Genomic DNA, 18,730 nt, shown 5'->3' on the forward strand with positions numbered 1-18,730 from the left:
ATGTCGTTATTGGGAAGGAACGAGGTGTTGGATTATGTTGCACAACATATTTTCATGGGTTTACATAATATAAAATATTACTACTATATTTTTAAGAAAATATTATTATGTACTATATCAATTAATTTATCGTAATAATTTATATATATTTTAAAAAAATACATCGATTCCATTTATTATAATAATTCTGACTGGTATTTTGGGTATGAATAATATCTTAATCGTAATCGCAAGACAAAAAATTCAAGAAAATTGACAACAAGACTATTTTTCGCCAACATGACAATCCGTAGGTTGACTATTAGCATCTCGAAAAATTGTAAAAATCTTATATAGTAGGTATATAAAATTTAATACTGCATATTTAGTACTCCATTATTTTAAATGACAATTATCCTAGTATTTATTTGTAGTTGAGAGCTAAATATAAAAATAAATAGAATTAAAATAAGGATTTTTATTACTCCCCCAATGATTTGAGCTGACATTTTCATTTTCGCCGCATCTCATAATCAGCCGCTTCAACTCATTGGGCTCTGCCTCTGCAAATCAATCGTCAACAATGGCGTTCGCGTCTTCCCTCTCTCCATCCTATTCCGTACCATCTCTTTCTCCTAAGCCCAGGAATTCCATCACAACACTCAACAAGATCTACCCTTTCTCTTTTCTCCACCGCGCCCCCATTTTCAGGTATCAACCACTAATCTCGATTCTCAATCAATGCCCCCCCCCCTTTTTTATCTCGTGTTTGATTTTTCAGTAATATGTTGTATGCCAACTCATGCAACTACTATAAGCTCCAATTATTGAATTCCTAGCTTTTATGAATTTTCGATTTTTCAATTAATGGCCAAATTGTATGTGGGCTTGCAGTGTTTGGTGCCACAGCTGTATTTAGAGTAATAGCTATTTAGAAAATGGATGAAAAAGTGATGTATTTGATAAAAGTTACGTTTTTCAGTTTTAGGTTCTGTGTTTTGTAATGACTATAAACTTACAGTCACTTTCTTACTTAGCTAAACTTGCATTCTTGCTGATGTTGAATTTTATTTCTTGAGTTGCCAAGTTGGAATTTTGTGGTGATTTTTTTGTACCATTTAGTTCTAGTTTATCTAATCTAATCCAACTCGTGAGGATAAATTTGGGTCTTTTTGTCACAGAGTGAGTTGCAGTTCTCAGTTACAAGGAAGGGACTCGTCGAATTTTAATCTGTTTGCTTCAGTCAATAGTGCAGGTTTCTCTAAAATTTTCCAATCAGAAATACTTTACTAGAACTCATGAGCCTCTATCTTGTAGTACTGATTAGATGTCCAAATTCCTAGATGTTTTATTGGACGACGCTGTCGAGCAAGTTAGAGTTCCAAAAGGTGACACTTGGTCCATTCATAAATTTGGGGGCACCTGTGTTGGAACTTCTGAAAGAATACAAAATGTTGCAAACATTGTTGTGAGGGATGAGTCGCAGAGAAAATTGGTTGTCGTGTCTGCAATGTCAAAGGTGACAGATATGATGTACGATCTCATACACAAGGCTCAGGCTCGGGATGATTCCTATGTAACAGCCATGGATGCTGTTCTGGAGAAGCACCAGTTGACAGCAAGTGATCTGCTCAAGGGAGATGATCTGAATAAATTCTTGGCACGGTTGCATGAGGATGTAAATAACCTGAAGGCAATGCTGCGTGCAATATACATTGGTATGTGTGCTTGTAGATAACACCCAAAACTTTCAGCCGAAATGGCCAAACACAATTTGATATTTCCGATTTCTTTTCCCTAACAAAAAGTGGAATATGTGATTGAATCTATATGACCAAATTACTCTGTCTCGCCTATACAAGAAAAAGCACTACTCAAAACTCGTAGTTATTCAATGTTACTGAATTACTCTTTTGCCAATGGAAGGAATTAAATAGTCATTAGATTATTTTGGCATATGTCAATCTACACATGTTAAAAATGTAAATTTTGATCATACATCCGTCTTTCTTTGCTTTCACTAACTGAGATAACCTTTCCTTGATGTTTGAGTTGCATTTGATCCCTTTGCTTCATTCCTGCACTAGCTTTGACCAGAATTCTTGATGTACTGCAGCTGGCCACGCAACTGAATCTTTTTCCGACTTTGTGGCTGGACATGGCGAGTTATGGTCTGCAGAGTTACTGTCCGCGGTTATCAGAAAGGTGCTCCTTATTTTCTAGGCATTTAATTTTACGAGTATTTTTTTTACTTTCTAGTCGATTTTTCTTAATGGTATTTGCTTGGTTCTTGTAGAGTGGTTTAAAATGTGCTTGCATGGACACTAGAGATGTCCTCGTGGTAAACCCTACAAGTTCTGATCAAGTTGACCCAGATTATGTGGAGTCAGGTCGAAGACTAGATAAGTGGTACTCCAAAAATTCATCTGACATAATTGTTGCGACTGGTTTTATTGCCAGTACACCTGAGAATATTCCCACAACTTTGAAGCGAGACGGAAGTGACTTTTCTGCTGCCATCATGGGTGCCCTGTTCAAAGCACGTCAAGTCACAATCTGGACAGACGTGGATGGTGTCTACAGCGCAGATCCCAGAAAAGGTTTGTTCTAATTTTCTGCATAATTAGGTTGTTGAACACATAAAATTCATTCTCAATAGTGCACTAGCATTTCAAGTCATTTCAGTAATATTCTCCTTTCTCATCATCTGGCAGTTAGTGAGGCTGTGGTTTTGAACAAATTGTCTTATCAGGAGGCATGGGAAATGGTACGACTTTTCTAGCTATGAGTCCTAGGTTTCGACAATGTATCATCAATATATTAACCAGTTTTGTACATGCAGTCATACTTTGGGGCAAACGTTTTACATCCTCGAACAATTATTCCTGTCATGAAATACGACATTCCAATTGTGATAAGAAATATTTTCAACCTCTCTGCACTGGGGACAACAATCTGCCGACCTGCTGATTTAGGAAGTGAAGATGGGTTGGAGTCTGCTGTTAAAGGGTTTGCAACAATCGACAATTTGGCCCTTGTAAATGTTGAAGGGTATGTTTTCCATTCATAGAATTATGATAATTGTGGACTATTTAGTCATTGCTCGGCTCGTTCTTCCATTGTTGTTATATAGCGCTTAGTCTCAATTATATTCTGCAGAACTGGAATGGCTGGGGTTCCAGGTACTTCTAGTGCTATTTTTGGCGCTGTGAAAGACGTCGGAGCAAATGTGATTATGATATCCCAGGTAGTTTTACTCACTTGTTTCTCCACTGCATATGTTAGCTTTTCATTGAGGATCTCATAAATCCTTCGACACAGGCCAGTAGTGAGCATTCTGTGTGTTTTGCTGTGCCTGAAAAAGAAGTCAGGGCTGTAGCTGCAGCGTTAGAGTCTAGATTTCGTGAGGCTTTGAGTGCTGGTCGTCTTTCTCAGGTACTTACATTTTCTGCAAGTATAGGAACTGCTATGCAAAGTTTCGTCATGCCTGCTTAAAGAAAATGTGAAGTGTTTTGTAGTGTGGATACATAATCCTTAGTGACGGTTGCAGATAATCTCGTGGTCATTGAAGTCATTCTTTGATGTTGGAAGATTTACCTCATTGTTTGAAGTACTTAATTTGTTTGAAAACATATCACGGGTCCTCTGTCATTTGAAAAAAGGATACTAAACTACATCCTACCGTTCGTACAAGTTCCACCTTCTAATTTATTGTAGAAAATATTACATTTGCTTTCTGATGGAATCTACTTCGACATATAAGCATATGAATTGGTATGATTCATTCTTTCGTTTATGCTTCAATATGTGAATTACACTGGATGTGGATACAGAAATTCACATTTAATATCTCAAGTGGTATTTCATTTGTTTCTCGCATCTATGTTACATGACACCCGTTGTGATGTGAATACACACTGACGTTATCAGTCATACATTTGGTGTGCCGGGAGAATTGCCAATATTATTTTACCTTTAAGTCTAATGTATGCAGAAATTCAGCACTTTTTATACTACATGGTCTGAAATATATGTAAGTTTAATTTCTCGATTACGTTGGGCTTTCTACAGATTGCGGTCATTCCCAATTGTAGCATTTTGGCTGCCGTCGGCCAGAAAATGGCAAGTACCCCTGGAGTTAGTGCCACACTTTTCAACGCACTTGCCATGGTTTGGAAACTTTCATATTTTAGAAGTTTTATATTATCTTCCTTTTACACAATTCAATTATAACTACTGCTCTATGAAGGAATAGTTATAAATACTAAGTACTTATACAGTGTTTCAGTAGTGCAACACTAACTTTTCTCTAAAATATTTTTTATAAAGATGTACTCTAAGATCTTAACCATGTCCTTCTACAGGCTAATATCAATATACGTGCTATAGCCCAAGGCTGCTCGGAGTATAATGTTACTGTAGTTGTGAAACGAGAAGATTGTGTTAAGGCATTGCGAGCTGTGCACTCGAGATTTTATCTATCTAGAACTGCAATAGCAATGGGTATCATTGGACCAGGATTGATTGGTGGCACATTCCTTGATCAGCTCAAGGAACAGGTACACTTGACAAATATCTGTAACTTTTCTTTTCTTTTCTTTCAATCAGCTTGTCTACTGCCCCGTAGGACCTTTTACCCATCAAAACTTGAAAATTACCTATTTATTCCGTAAATTGGAAACCCTATTGCGTTCTTAGAAGCAGAATGGATTACGACTTGAACTGTGAGTTACCTTCTTGTTATTTACTGACTGATTTCTTGTAGCATCTGCGCGACTTGTTGACTTATTTCTGATCTGTGTTTCTCAAATGATGAAGATTATGGCTCCTCCATACACTTACGTATTTCATCTAACCATGTAGGCAGCCGTCCTCAAGGAAAAGTCTAACATAGATCTTCGTGTGTTGGGTGTAACTGGGTCAAAGACTATGCTCTTGAGTGATATGTAAGTTTCGTGAATTTAAGCATGATAACCAGTATGCACGATTTTGGTTTTGACAACCTAGTGTACCTGTATTTGAGTATTGTAGGGGAGTTGAGTTGTCAACATGGAGAGATCAACTGGAGGAAAACGGGGAAAAGGCTGACATGCAGAAGTTTGTTCAACATGTGCACAGCAATCATTTCATCCCAAACACTGTCATAGTAGATTGCACAGCAGACTCATCTATTGCGAGCCATTACCATGAGTGGTTGCGTCGAGGGATCCATGTGGTCACCCCAAATAAGAAAGCCAATTCAGGGCCACTTGAGCAGGTAATGGACTAATGATCGATACTACATCTGCAATAGTTGAAACTTATGTATAATACAACAGACAGATGATATTTTCTATATACAATTGATAACTCTGATTTGTAGTATTTGAAGCTGAGAACTCTTCAACGACAGTCGTACACTCATTACTTTTATGAAGCAACTGTTGGAGCTGGTTTACCGATCATTAGCACTTTGCAAGGACTCCTTGAAACTGGGGATAAAATATTACAAATTGAAGGCATTTTTAGGTTAGTGTTCAACATGTTTGTTCTGTAGCTTTATTTCGAGGCAGTTTGGCATCAATCATCTCTCAGTTCGTTAGCAAGAAAAGCTTCGGGCTATTTGTAAGTTTCTATGGACTGACTTTACTTTACAATGTGCTCATACAGTGGGACTTTAAGTTACATATTTAACAACTTCGAGGGTGCACGAGCATTTAGTGAAGTGGTGAAGGAGGCAAAAGAGGCAGGTTATACCGAACCTGATCCAAGAGATGATTTATCTGGGACAGATGTTGCTAGAAAGGTACGGTCTTTAAACTCTAAAAATTAATAGAAAATCCTCAGACAACAAATTCTCCTCGGAGGGCTACCCGTTTTACCTTTCCTACTAGTTTCATTTTCTTTTCTGCAACTCCAGTGAGATTTTGAATGGCGCAGGTGATAATCCTTGCTCGAGAATCCGGATTGAAGCTGGAACTATCAGACATTCCCATTCAGAGTCTAGTGCCGGATCAACTGAAGGCATGAACAAACTCAATTAACGAGGCTCCTTGACCACTAGTCTGTATCTCTGATTCGGTTTTCTAATGCCTTGTGGCAGGATGTTGCCTCGGCTGAGGAGTTTATGGAGCAGCTCCATAAGTACGATCAAGACCTCGCAAAGCAAAGGCAGGAGGCTGAAGCTACTGGAGAAGTAAGCACTTTTAAACTTTATATTCAGAAAGCATGCAAAACTCTTGAATCATAAACCAGTGAACAACTCTGCTATGATTTGGTGAAATAAGTACAAAATTCAAAACTATATGCCTCCTTCTGCTGCCACACCTCCCCTGTTTGTGCACTCATGATGATCTTGAAATATTTGAAGGTTTTGAGATACGTTGGAGTAGTGGATGTCGTCAACCAGAAAGGAACAGTTGAGCTGCGGAGATATAAGAAGGAGCATCCGTTCGCCCAACTTTCTGGATCTGACAACATAATAGCATTCTCAACTCGGAGGTACGAGAAGCAGCCACTGATTGTTCGTGGCCCTGGTGCTGGAGCTGAGGTGACGGCTGGTGGAGTATTCAGTGACGTATTGCGCCTTGCATCATATCTTGGCGCACCATCATAAGCTCAAAGACTGATGATCTTGATCCGAACAAGGGTTAAACCTAAACCAGTTTGTGCCTGCCTTTTTGTCTCTTCCATGTCCAAGTCCAAGTCCAAGCCCAAGCCTGATAGCCAGACCCGCCTCTGTGTCCTGTTTCCCGTGAGATTTTTGTGGCCTAGACGACAGGCATAACTATGTATTCGACTAAAGATAGTAGTATGCGGTATCCTAGCTAGAGGAATGGGGTTGTATGTTCGGCTTTTTCTGTTGGAAAAGTAGATACAAGTGCTATATTTCTTCACAGCAATATGAATTCACACAACTCAAATTTTAAACTACTTCTCCCAAAATTATGTACAGTATTACAAATTAAATTGTACTTTATCATTCGGCAAAGGGAATTTAGGCTAAAATTAACTCCTGGTTGAGTTTCACACATCACAATCCTTGACTATGATTGTTAATATGAGAGGAAATAAATTCTAGTCAAATTTGTGGCTGTACATTTGCACAATGTCAAAATCCACTATACACATACACAAACACTAAACAGTGAACACTCTGTATCCTCTCAATTTTCTGATCACTTTATAAAAAAAAAAACATGCATTTCTAGTCATTTCTTCTAGAATCGGAATAGATTCCACTATTAGATTATGTAAGAGCATCTCTAATGGCGGCGTCAGCGCAGGCACGCCGATTTTTCGCGGACGCCGGTGCTGACGCCGAACCATTGCAGTAGGCGTCAGTGAAACCGGCGTCAAAATCGGCGCGCCTACGTCGATTCTTGGACTGACGCCGATTCTGACACCGACTCTCACGGCGCCATTGTAGGCCCTGAATCGGCGTCAGAATTTTATTTTTTTTTAAAAAAAATTTCGAAACACTATATCTACGCGCTTTGGACGTCATTTTCATTCGCACCACTTGTATTAACGAGTACTCTCTCTATCTTAATTTCCGTACAAGATCAACAACGAGAAATGGAGAACAACTACGAAGGTACTCCAGTGACGACCGGGTCTCAGACTCCCCCGACTCCCGGGGGAGGTGGTTGGCCTCCGATGACCGGGTACTACAACATGTACCCGTGGCAGCAGATGATGCCACCGATGGTCGCCGGGGGAAGTTTGCCGGCTTGGCAGGGGTACCGCCGATGCAACCCCCTATGCAGATGATGCCGGGGTGGGCACCCGGGATGCAGCCACCGGCGCAACAGATGATGCCACCGCCGCAGGGGACACCCGGGGGGAAAACGTCTATCGGCCGACTTTTGATTTTTCCACCAGTTCTTCGCACACATCGACCCCAACGGATGCACAGTACACGCCGTTTGAGAGCTTCTCCTTAGAGGAGTTGAGTTTTGATATTAACGAGGTTCCGGAAACCCCCATTCCAAGCCGGGGAGTAGGGCTAGGTCCGAGCGCCCCTAAGAAGAAGGGCAAGGCCAAGAAGGTCGGCGAGTCGTCGCAGCCGGTTGAGGATAGCGGGGTCCGGAGGAAGTGGCGGCGGCGTTGGGGGCGACGGAGGCGGCGGCGGCGACGACGAAGGGTTGGGCGAGGACGGCGGCGATGAGTGATTTTTTATATAATTTTTTTTGTACTTTTTAATTTTTGTATTTTTTTTAAATTAATGTAATTTTTTATAAATTATTGTACTTTTTTATAAATTTTAATATTATTATTCAATTTTTCCTGTATTTGTCTCGTAAATTAAATTCCGTAGGTTGCTACAATTGTAAATTAAATTATATAATTGTTATTAGTGATATGGATAGGCTATGAAAAAATTATGGGAGGATTATTCCATGTCCAGAACCATTGGAGATGCTCTAATCTAAAACTGAACTTTTAACATAAATCTAGTACAGTACATCCCATTCTTCATCTTCATCTTCATCTTCATCTTCATCTTCATCACCCTCATTCAATCCCATTTCTCATCACCTTCACATAAAATGCCCACCATTCCTTTAACTAGAACACCGCCGCCAAGACCTCCGTGCCTCAGCCTCTCCTCGGCCACCTCCGTCGCAGCTCCCCGGAAAAGATCCAATTTTTGCATCACTTTGTTGGGTTTGAAGCCGAAGCGCTTCCATTTCTTGAAGCCATGTTCTGCACTAAGAGAAACCAAGAAGTCACAGCAACAAACGCTTCCCAAGACTCCGAACTCCGCTCCACAGAGCCTCAAGAGATTCTTGAATTTAAACCCCAAGATTGAGAATGGTGAGAATAGGGGCGGCGATGCAGCGGAGGTGGAGGACGACGCCGCCGCGGTTAAAGGCACAATCTTGGCGGGACTTCTGCTTGTGGGCGTTGTTGGTGGATTTGGGGCTGTTGGATATGTGTATAGAGAGCAGATCAATGCTTTCTTAACCCAGTTCTCTGGCTTCATTGAAGGTGGGATTTTTTTAGCCTTTTAGTTGTTTTTTCATGATAATTAGTTGACATGTAGATTAAAGGTTGGATCTTTTGCTTAGTTTCTGTGGTGGGAAGAGAAATATCAACTCGAATGACTGTTGTAGTAAGACATAGTAATGAATGGATTTTGGGGAAATGAGGTTTTATTGATTTGATACATGCTTGTGAATAATGTGATCTGTTGGATCATTGTTGTGGTTAGTTTGTGATGAGTATTGTGATTTAGTGTTGGAATCTTTTGCTTGGTATCTATGGTGGGGAGAGCAATCTCAGCTCAAATGGCTGTTATAGAAAGAAATTGCGATAGAATTTGGGGAAAACGAGGTTTTCTTGATTCGATAAATGTATGCTTCTGAGGAATGATATCTGTCTGAAGATGACAATGATGCATACTAGCTGGTTTTTGTGTGGTGGAAGTTTGATTGATTTATGATTAGTTTGAGATGAGCATTGTGATTTAGTGTTGGAACAAGGATTACTTCACATGGCCTTATTTTACCTTTTTAGTTTACTTTATCTGGTTTCAAACACAGTTTCTGCTCTTGTGACATACTGCTCTTGAAATGGATACTATCTAATTTTCTAGAAGATTGGTCTAGGAGTAAGCGTTCCGGAACAATCAGGAAGTAGCTCGATTATAGGGTGATTCTATAGAATTAGCTAATGTTTGTTATAACTGGCATTCCTCCATTCTAACTCTAGTTCACTACATGGGGCTATTTGATCAGCTTCTTCTTTGCAAATCTTGAATAAATCTACTGATGTTACCCTCATCTTTTTGTTCTAAAAACTCTGTTTGCTTCTAATGTCTTGTTGTTTACTATTTTCAGGTTACGGTGCAGCTGGATATGCTCTTTTCGTTGCAGTTTACGCAGGATTAGAAGTAAGAAACCAGATAACTTGTTGGGCCTGACTACTGTTTAATGTTCGCTACTTGAGCTAACTTCATCTGCAAATATTGGCATCAAATCTTGTTATATGTTATAGATGGCCTTTATTGTTTGCTCGACTCTTAGAACTATCAGCGTCTTAAATTCACGATGAATTGATGCAAGTTACTGTGTGTGCTGTAGATTCTTGCGTTACCAGCCATTCCATTGACTATGTCCGCTGGTCTTCTTTTCGGCACGTTTACTGGGACAATCATCGTCTCTATTAGTGGCACGGTGAGTTTCAAATAGATTGGATGGATAACGACGCAAACTGTGCATTGAGCCATCTTACTTTCATTTCAGGTTGCAGCCAGCATCGCGTTCCTAATCGCCAGATATTTTGCTCGTGAACGAATTCTAAAGCTTGTTGAAGGGAACAAGAAATTTCTTGCAATAGACAAAGCCATTGGGGAAAACGGTTTTAAGGTTGTTACTCTTCTCCGTTTGAGTCCGTTGCTGCCATTCTCTCTCGGAAATTACCTCTATGGACTTACATCAGTCGAATTCATCCCATACGTCTTGGGAAGGTCAGTTTTCTCTTTCACGTACTTATGTTATGCTCTCAAAACTTGCGTTTCTTGGAAGTGAGCATTTGCACGATTCTCGTGGTTTAAGAGACCATCTTCTTCACTTGCTAAGTTACTGTTTTGAATGAGCATGTTGATACGAATCCCTCTTCGTGCAGTTGGCTAGGTATGCTCCCCGGTACATGGGCATACGTGAGTGCTGGCGCGTTTGGTCGAGCTCTACTTGTGAGTCTCTAAACCTTGAGGCATCGATAACTTCTATTTTTGTGTCAAATGCAAAGTTTGCTTCGTCTTTCATCAATCCAAGAATTTGGGATTATGCTCCTATGCTTATTACAACCATTGAAACAAACTGGCAACTATTTCTCAAGAATCTCCTAATGGTGGATATCGTTGTGCTTGTTCACGACCTAACGACACGTTTTGTTGCTTGCTATTCTCCAGCAAGAGGAGTCTGAGCTAAGAGGGTTAACCGGAGAGAATGGACAGCTATGGACACTTGGGATTGGGATATTAGCGACAGCGCTAGCAGCAACGTGCGTGACACGGCTGGCCCAGGTAGTAGTCCGGATTTCTAGTAAATTGTCGCCCGCGGCTCATGATGAATCCCGACGCTTTGCACCCGAGTTTTTGAGTTGTCATCTGAAGTGAGTCTTGTTTGTTTGTTGATGCAGGATGCTGTGAAAGATATCGAGTAGATAAGGTGGCACATGGCACGAAATGTTGATAGATAGCATGTATATATTGAGAACTACTTCATCAACAAAATTTTCTCACTTTTTACTAGTATATTCTCTAAAATTAGTGGAATTGTACGTTTTTTTTATCTATACTTCACATTTTTAAAACACGCACGAGTTAAAATGACCATGCATTATTATACTCTAGGTTTTTATTAACACGACCAAATCTAGATACATAGTTTTGAGATACGAAGGCAAAGTCCTGTTAGGTTGTTAATTATCTTAAATTATAATGTTTTTGTGTTGACATCTATAATATAAGCCGTTGATGTAGTTAGCAAGTGATCATATTTCTATGAAGTCAATTATAATTGATTATATATATTTATATTTTTAAATGGATTTAATTGTTTATAAATAAGAAAATTTGGTCTAGAAAGATGATATACTACTATAATTTGATCAAATTTTGAGATTAGACAAATAAACCTTATAGATATCAAGAAAAGTGCAAATGCGCTGTTGGAAATTGAAATAGTATCAGTTTTTGAAACTCATTTTGAATAAATACTCATATTCTTCTTTCTTTTTTTTCGCAACAATCGATCAAAAATGTTTTAAAAATTAATACTCCTATAATGCACTGCGCAATGAAAAATAGCAACATAATTTATTTATTAGAGATGTTGAGTTAATGCATTTTTTTTATTAATAAAAATTAAATACGATAAATAATCACATTAATAACCCAAAATCCGCCTCCCCTTCCGCCACATTCCGCCGGAATCCAGTTATTCAATTTCAATACATACGGTGACTATTTCTCACTTCATTTTACATGCTTGTTTTATTTTTCAGTTTTTCTCTGAGATTTTAAACCTTTGTGTGAAACGAATTCGGTATTGTTTGTTATGCTATGTTATTGAATGTTTTGAGGTGTGTTTTGGTCGATCTGCATTCTGCAAGACCATCAAAGATACGATTTTCATGTTTATGTTTAAATTTCGAAGCTTGTGAGTGATGTGCTTCGGCTTTTAGGGAATACGGCTGGTATTGACTGTTGGTAGGGCTTTTGCATATTTGAATTACCTGAGATTTTTTACTAGATTATTAAACCCTAAGCTCGAGCTAGGTTCGGTTTACTTAAATCAAACCTTAAATGATCCAATTGCGAGAACAGGAATTTTGTAACAGATTGAGCTAGGGCTCAAGTAAAGAAGGTTGAGCTCTTAGAAAATGTAAAGGAGTTGAGTTGAGCTTGAGCTTGAGCTTGAGCTTGAGCTTGAGATAGTAAGTTTTTGTATCACTCTCAGCTTAGCTTTACTACACCTGTACTAATCCCCCTGCTGCTGCCGGTATCCAGACCTACCCAATTCCCCTGACCGTCCACGAACACGGACCACCCCACCTTGCATCATCCCAACAAACTTATGTTTTGCAGATCATCTCTCTGTTGGGAAAAACCCTTTTATAAAGTGTTTTTCCAAGGTGTGTCGAATGCTTAGAGATGTGTTTGTCAAAAGTTTGTTGTTGCAGATTTGCACGCCTATGATTGGCGATGAATTTGGTTTCCCGGTGTGAGTCAGACCATAGTTGGGATTTGGTTGAAAGGGCAGTGGATAAGGATGATAAAAGTGTGGCAATGTGGTTGGGGCTGTTGTGACTTGAAAGGGCAGCTTAGAAGATTAGGATAAATTTCTCATTCAGTCATTCTCATTAGTGTTTCCTTAGTTTATTTTAAATATTATGATGTGTATTTTAAAGAATTTGGCGCGTAGGTTGATACATTTCTTGTGGTGTGATATGTTAGGCCGACTCTCACATTTGTTATGACTTTTAAACCAATATTTGCTGGTTATTTTCTCTTCGCTACATAGTCATATAAGAAAACCTTTTAAATCTCTTGTTAAAGAATTATTCATACCGAACCTTGTATCATAATGTCCTAGCTGCTATATGATACAAAGGTTCAATCATCTTGAATCACTGTAATCCTTGTTGAGAAATGTTCAGAGCAGAGTGGCTGTAGGTGTTGGTGTAGCCTCAATATATTTTTTTTCCATTTTGAACTTATAATTTGGTCTGAAACTGGAAATTGGAAAATACTACTCCCTCATTGTGTGGTCATATTCTGGTTATATTTTTCATTTTTGAGATAGGAACTTAAGCACAAGGGGTTATATTTCTAGTGATGTTCATCGCTTCTTTTAGGTTGAGGGGCATGCCTTACAATATCCGACATTTGCGTCCTCATTTCTGAATTGCCCTGCATATATTCGCACGTTGAGGAAGTATGATATATGATGCTGCCCTTCATGTTTATACTGTTCAGATTTTCCACCGCCTTCTCAGGCTCGCGTTCAGATGCAATGGGAGCTTCAACGAAACCAAGGCTTTCAGGGATGCAGTTGCAAGTCCTTGCCTTACACAGAGGATTCTTACGAGCAGCGCGCACGAAATCCCCCGAAGAACGTAGCAGAATCGAAGCACTTGTGTCTCAAGAGTTCCGCCGGAACTCCTCACAGGTTGATCGTAAGAACTACCTCTACATCGAGTATTTAGTTCGGCGCGGAAAGAAGCAGCTTGATCAGCTAAAGAGCCCGGAAACTGTTGGATTGGCTTCCCTTAATGTTGAAGCTTCTCAAGCAAAAACATCTTAGCTTTTTTTCAAAAATAAATTTTAACAAAATTATTGGAATGACAATCTTTTGATTGATAGGTCTAGATGTTATGTGTGCATTTGTAACAATTGTTTAAGGTATTATCACATAGAAAATTTTAAAAATAATCATTAAAGACGAGAGGCTTATTATTTTATTGTGGTGATCATTACTGTTACATTATTTTAGCTACTGATAGATGGTTCACAGTTCTTTCATGGGAAAATTATACTAATTTGGAACCTAATCTTTGGGGCATCATTTTTTTAAAAAAATAAAAAAATTAGACACCACAAAATAGCTGAAGGTAGGGAATTTTTTTCTGCTGAAAGTCCCAAAATATATAACAATCGCAAAAAAAATCTTTAATTGTGTAAAACTACTAATTTTGCTATGCACGTCAGATACTGATGTAGCTCACTCGTATTTGAATGTCATGTTTAATAGTATTAATAACTAAATTTTGTGCCGCTGACATACTACTTAATTATAATATCAACAAATTATTCTATAGCAGGAATCCATTTAAAATTAATATGTATTCTCTTTTTAACCCTGTCCTAATATTCCCATGATAACTTTTAAGTAGCTGGCCAAATATTAGTAGAAAATTAACACTCGAAGCTAGCCTATAATTAATTATAGACATATTCCTAGAAACATCAAACATCATCCTAAGGAACGTCTATAAATTTTATTCCATTTATTTAACTAGAGTGTGCAATCTGCACAAGAAAAGCACCAGCAAATCATAATGCCTCTCTAATTTGAGAGGAAGAAGCAAAGATTTAATGCTATTTGGCATATATTCCTATAAAAAGAATTTCTACAATAGTTAGGTGATCATTTCATATAATTTATCCCAAAGAAAATATTATGCGTACAAACAAGGACAAGGAATATGTGCATTTGTAATTTATTAAGTTAGTAGTGCATATGTGATACATATAGCTAGGGATTAATTATACTTTATATTGTTGCAAAAATATATACTAGTACAAGATTTGAAATAAAATGTTGACAATGTTGTTGCAAACTAGGGATTAAATGGTGCAAACGAATGGTTTGAAAAAAGTAAAAAAAAATCACTCTAAATCAATCTCACAGTATTTTATTTCATTTCTATCTCAAAGAAGGAGGGATCTTTCACTTTGAATCCTCTACCAAAAAGAATACCTCAGTAAAAGCCAAAAGGTAATGAAAAAGGGAATTGATCACTCTTTTAGCTATTGGTTACTACAAAAAACTCAAAAACTTTAAACAACATAAGATTCCAATGCAAAAAAAGGAATCAACAAGCGTACCAAGAAAGATTTATAGCTTGGGCACATCCATTATACCAAAAAGAATTTATTTAAATAGTTGGCTTTGAACTAATTTGCCACACAAGCATCTCCTTTGTGGGAAATGGGATGCCATGCAATTGATTCTTTCTTGCAATTTCAGCTAATGATTATGTTTTGTTAATTTATCGATGATCGATAGTACAAATTAATATGAAAATGTTAGATATATATTGAAATTAATATGAAGCTTTTGTAATACATTTGGTATATGTTAATATAAAAGGCGACAATTGTTTCTTTTCAAGAAAAGTGTGATCATTGCTTTATATACGAAGTTGAGAATACATGGCCTTTTCTTACCGGCTGCCAAACCCAAAACCTAATATTAAGTGGAAAGTAGTGTTAAGTGGAAGAAAGACTACCAAAGTAAGAAAGAAGTAGATTATATGCATGCTTAACTAAATGTAATAAAAATATTCATTAAATAGACTTAACATCCATAATTACGGTTGACAAATCGCGCTGAGTCAGGTTGATCTAATAACGACTCAATTTGTTTAGGCAAACTCGAACACGACCTGTTAAGGAAACACTAATATTGAATACGAACTGAACAACTTGGTACATTTAAACCCAAACACAACCTACACCAACACAAACCCAATAGAGACATGACACGATAACAAAATGAATCTGACATGACACGATAGTGACACAAACTTGACACAATAACCTAGGGAGACATGAAAAGTGAGAAAATGATAAACTACTTATAAAACTAATAACAAATTAAAATAATATTAATGGGTTGACCGAATTCGACCTGGACCCAACCCAAAATTATCAGGTTCTTATCGGTCGAATCCATAAGGACACGAACACAGGAAGACCTGATTCTAACCCAATAATTTTGTACTTGTTCATGTCTTGCTCTAGTGTTGTGCCGAAAATTGTTGGCCCTATCCATAACACATGTTGATCTTGCAAGATACATTCATAATGATAGCCAAATTAATCAACCAAGTTAATTAACCGCAAGTTACTCTTTTACCTACATACAAGAGCCACTTTAACTCACATTAAATGGCATCATAATTTCACACAAACATGTCTTGCAATAACACATAAAGTAATACTGCAAAATATGATAGTAATTGGGTAGAATTAACTTATTCTCTATGAGGTAAAAGTAGAAAAATGAAACAGAGATTATCACAATAAATGTAGATGGCCATATAGAGGCTACAACTAGATTTGACAAAGATATCCCAAAGTGAAGGGAGCTGGGCATATACCATGATTGATGGGAAAGCTAGCTAGTGATATGTTATGAGAGTTGGCTGCTCGTCAAACAAAGCCCATATACATCCATGACCATTAGAGGAAGGACCATTACACCACACATTCTCCATGTGATAACATGTGAGCATTAGCCCTATTTATATTTGATTTCCCACAACATATATTGGAAAGCACTTTCTTTATATTGAAATGACATTTAGGAGTTAGGACCCTTAGTTTTGTGTTCAGATTTCTTTCCATGTCATGCGTTAGTTGGACTGATTTTGAATGTATATTGTAGCTGTCAAAAAAGTACCCAAACATTATACTTACACACTACAACTTGTATCTCAGTTAAATCACTAGTCTCAAAGCTCCTAAAACCCTAGTTCCTCATACTTAGTCTCAAACTTCTCAATTTTACTGAATTAAGGTGTCAATTGATCTTAATCATGTAGTCAATACTCATTTCACAAATTTTGCATAAACATATTGATTATCCAAAAATGGATATATATGCAAGCATTAAACATAAGCATCAGTTGAAATAAAACAAGGTTTTGAACATTAAAAGAAATAATCAAACAAGTTTCACTTGAGATTGTACTTAAGTTAGCCTCAAAGCAGGATGGTTAAGACTTCATTTTTCTTAAATCCTGCCAAAGAAGGGCTGTGTTTGAGTTTATGGACAAATCTGCTACAAAGTACATAGGTGGTGTATTTTGTAAATTCCTACCGTCCTTCACGAGTTCTCTTCATATTAGAGAGACGTGGACACGTGTACGCCTTAATCAAAGTATTAATAAGAAAAGTTATGACAATTCTACGAAAATTGTCAGAATCTGTTTCATGAGGAAAACTGCTTGCATGGAATGACTTCAAACTCTTCATCTTTATCCCTTTTTAATCCCTAAATGCATATAGCAATTGAGTTTATCAGCTAGCACTTTTTGGTGTTTAGCTAAATTAAAGTGTTCTTTTAATGGTACTAGTTACAAATGATTTACTTTTCCAAGTGTAACTCACCTATAAATATCGAAGGTAATTAAGTTCAATAACACAATGAAAAATAGAAATGCTCACATGTTAATGTATCTCACTTTGATCAAAATGGTAACAATCACAAAAATTCCTCTCTTAACCCCCCTTCACGTGTGTGGACATGTGATGTAAGTGGTCACAATAATATACTATAGCAAATAGCAATACACATACACATATATTTTCCAAAAATTTAATGCATTTGGTCTTATAATAATAATGCGGCCGAATATTGTTCCCCCCACTGCACAGATTCTCCAATATGAACAGAAAAAAAGCCCTCAGTAGCCAAAGATTCCCTTAAAAAATACCCCAGATAAAAATGTAATGGGTCCCACAATATCTATATAGGTTATTACACAAGACAAACCCTAAAACATTAAACATCCCTTTCAATTCCACTATCAAAACTATCCCCCCCCTCTCTCTCCTCACACATATAAATACCCTTCCAATCCCTCCACTTCAAACCATCACAACTCACTTCAACTTCTTCAAAAACCTCAAACCATCACAACTTACTTCTAACTTCTCCAAAAACCCTCACTTCCATCCAACATGTCTGGTGTCTGGGTATTCAAGAACAATGGAGTCATGCAACTTGTTGAGAACCCGGGAGCCGACCATGCTGAGGGGAGGCGTGGCTCCGGGAGTTCCACCTCCAAGCGGAAGGTGCTGGTGCACCTTCCGTCTGGACAAGTGGTGTCGTCGTACAACTTGCTCGACCAAATCCTGAGGGATTTGGGGTGGGAGAGGTACTATGGAGGCGACCCCGACCTCTACCAATTCCACAAACGCTCCTCCATCGACCTCATCTCTCTCCCCAAAGACTTCAACAAGTTCAACTCCATTTACATGTATGACATCGTTGTCAAGAACCCTAATATCTTTCATGTCCGAGACATGTAGCTTTGAGATTCTTCCTAGGGTTTGGGATTCTCTGTCGTGTCTGTTTGATTTCTTGGTTTGGTGTGATGGTTGATTTCTGTTGTAAATTAAGAGCAATTGCATGATCTTCAAGTGTGCTTTATATATATAGGATATGGATTTGATTTTTCTCTCTTTTTTGTTACTACATTATGTTTTGTATGGAGTTTGACAGTTTGTAATGATCATGTTCTTCTTTGTTTCATCAAATCTACAGTCTTGTTTAATACTCCTATATATTACTACTATATATTACTACTATGTTCTTCCTGTTATTTTTTGTTATAGTTGGAATCGTGACGTGTTTCGTTTAATTATTTTTTTGTCTAGCTAAAATGTTTCGTTATGTGATATATATGTATAAAATATGAATTTGATAGTAGTTTATATTGAAAATAGGTTCAAATAGTTTTTTATGAA

The 18,730-nt window shown here is 37.8% G+C and overlaps 3 protein-coding genes across 3 annotated transcripts; all 3 read left to right on the forward strand.

The window, feature by feature from the left end:
* Nucleotides 1-487: 487 nt before the first annotated feature.
* On the forward strand, nucleotides 488-6,888 carry LOC121806498 (bifunctional aspartokinase/homoserine dehydrogenase, chloroplastic-like). Its single transcript, XM_042206557.1, has 18 exons — nucleotides 488-690; nucleotides 1,161-1,234; nucleotides 1,323-1,697; nucleotides 2,096-2,184; nucleotides 2,276-2,579; nucleotides 2,694-2,746; nucleotides 2,822-3,030; nucleotides 3,139-3,226; nucleotides 3,301-3,414; nucleotides 4,051-4,149; nucleotides 4,344-4,538; nucleotides 4,843-4,925; nucleotides 5,011-5,236; nucleotides 5,342-5,487; nucleotides 5,629-5,764; nucleotides 5,899-5,982; nucleotides 6,062-6,154; nucleotides 6,329-6,888. The coding sequence occupies exons 1-18, from the start codon at nucleotides 563-565 to the stop codon at nucleotides 6,572-6,574; spliced, it is 2,742 nt and encodes a 913-aa protein (XP_042062491.1). The 5' UTR covers nucleotides 488-562; the 3' UTR covers nucleotides 6,575-6,888.
* Nucleotides 6,889-8,441: 1,553 nt separating this feature from the next.
* Nucleotides 8,442-11,221, forward strand: LOC121793078 (TVP38/TMEM64 family membrane protein slr0305-like). Its single transcript, XM_042191285.1, has 7 exons — nucleotides 8,442-8,952; nucleotides 9,804-9,856; nucleotides 10,047-10,139; nucleotides 10,209-10,432; nucleotides 10,591-10,657; nucleotides 10,877-10,990; nucleotides 11,107-11,221. Exons 1-7 carry the CDS (start codon nucleotides 8,511-8,513, stop codon nucleotides 11,128-11,130), a joined length of 1,017 nt encoding a protein of 338 aa, XP_042047219.1. The 5' UTR covers nucleotides 8,442-8,510; the 3' UTR covers nucleotides 11,131-11,221.
* Nucleotides 11,222-17,861: 6,640 nt separating this feature from the next.
* LOC121803087 (flowering-promoting factor 1-like) lies at nucleotides 17,862-18,537 on the forward strand. The gene has a single exon (XM_042202798.1). It carries the CDS (start codon nucleotides 17,942-17,944, stop codon nucleotides 18,290-18,292), a length of 351 nt encoding a protein of 116 aa, XP_042058732.1. The 5' UTR covers nucleotides 17,862-17,941; the 3' UTR covers nucleotides 18,293-18,537.
* Nucleotides 18,538-18,730: the final 193 nt, after the last annotated feature.

The sequence above is a fragment of the Salvia splendens genome, chromosome 1 (genome assembly GCF_004379255.2).
Source record: "Salvia splendens isolate huo1 chromosome 1, SspV2, whole genome shotgun sequence".
Classification (NCBI taxonomy): domain Eukaryota; kingdom Viridiplantae; phylum Streptophyta; class Magnoliopsida; order Lamiales; family Lamiaceae; genus Salvia; species Salvia splendens.

Coding starts and splice junctions, on each gene's coding strand:
- LOC121793078 (XM_042191285.1), top strand. CDS start 8,511: ATGCCCACCATTCCTTTAACTAGAACACCGCCGCCAAGACCTCCGTGC. Junction 10,658..10,876: donor CGTTTGGTCGAGCTCTACTT/GTGAGTCTCTAA, acceptor GCTATTCTCCAG/CAAGAGGAGTCTGAGCTAAG. Junction 10,991..11,106: donor GCGTGACACGGCTGGCCCAG/GTAGTAGTCCGG, acceptor TTGTTGATGCAG/GATGCTGTGAAAGATATCGA.
- LOC121806498 (XM_042206557.1), top strand. CDS start 563: ATGGCGTTCGCGTCTTCCCTCTCTCCATCCTATTCCGTACCATCTCTT. Junction 691..1,160: donor CACCGCGCCCCCATTTTCAG/GTATCAACCACT, acceptor TTTTTGTCACAG/AGTGAGTTGCAGTTCTCAGT. Junction 4,539..4,842: donor TTGATCAGCTCAAGGAACAG/GTACACTTGACA, acceptor CTAACCATGTAG/GCAGCCGTCCTCAAGGAAAA.
- LOC121803087 (XM_042202798.1), top strand. CDS start 17,942: ATGTCTGGTGTCTGGGTATTCAAGAACAATGGAGTCATGCAACTTGTT.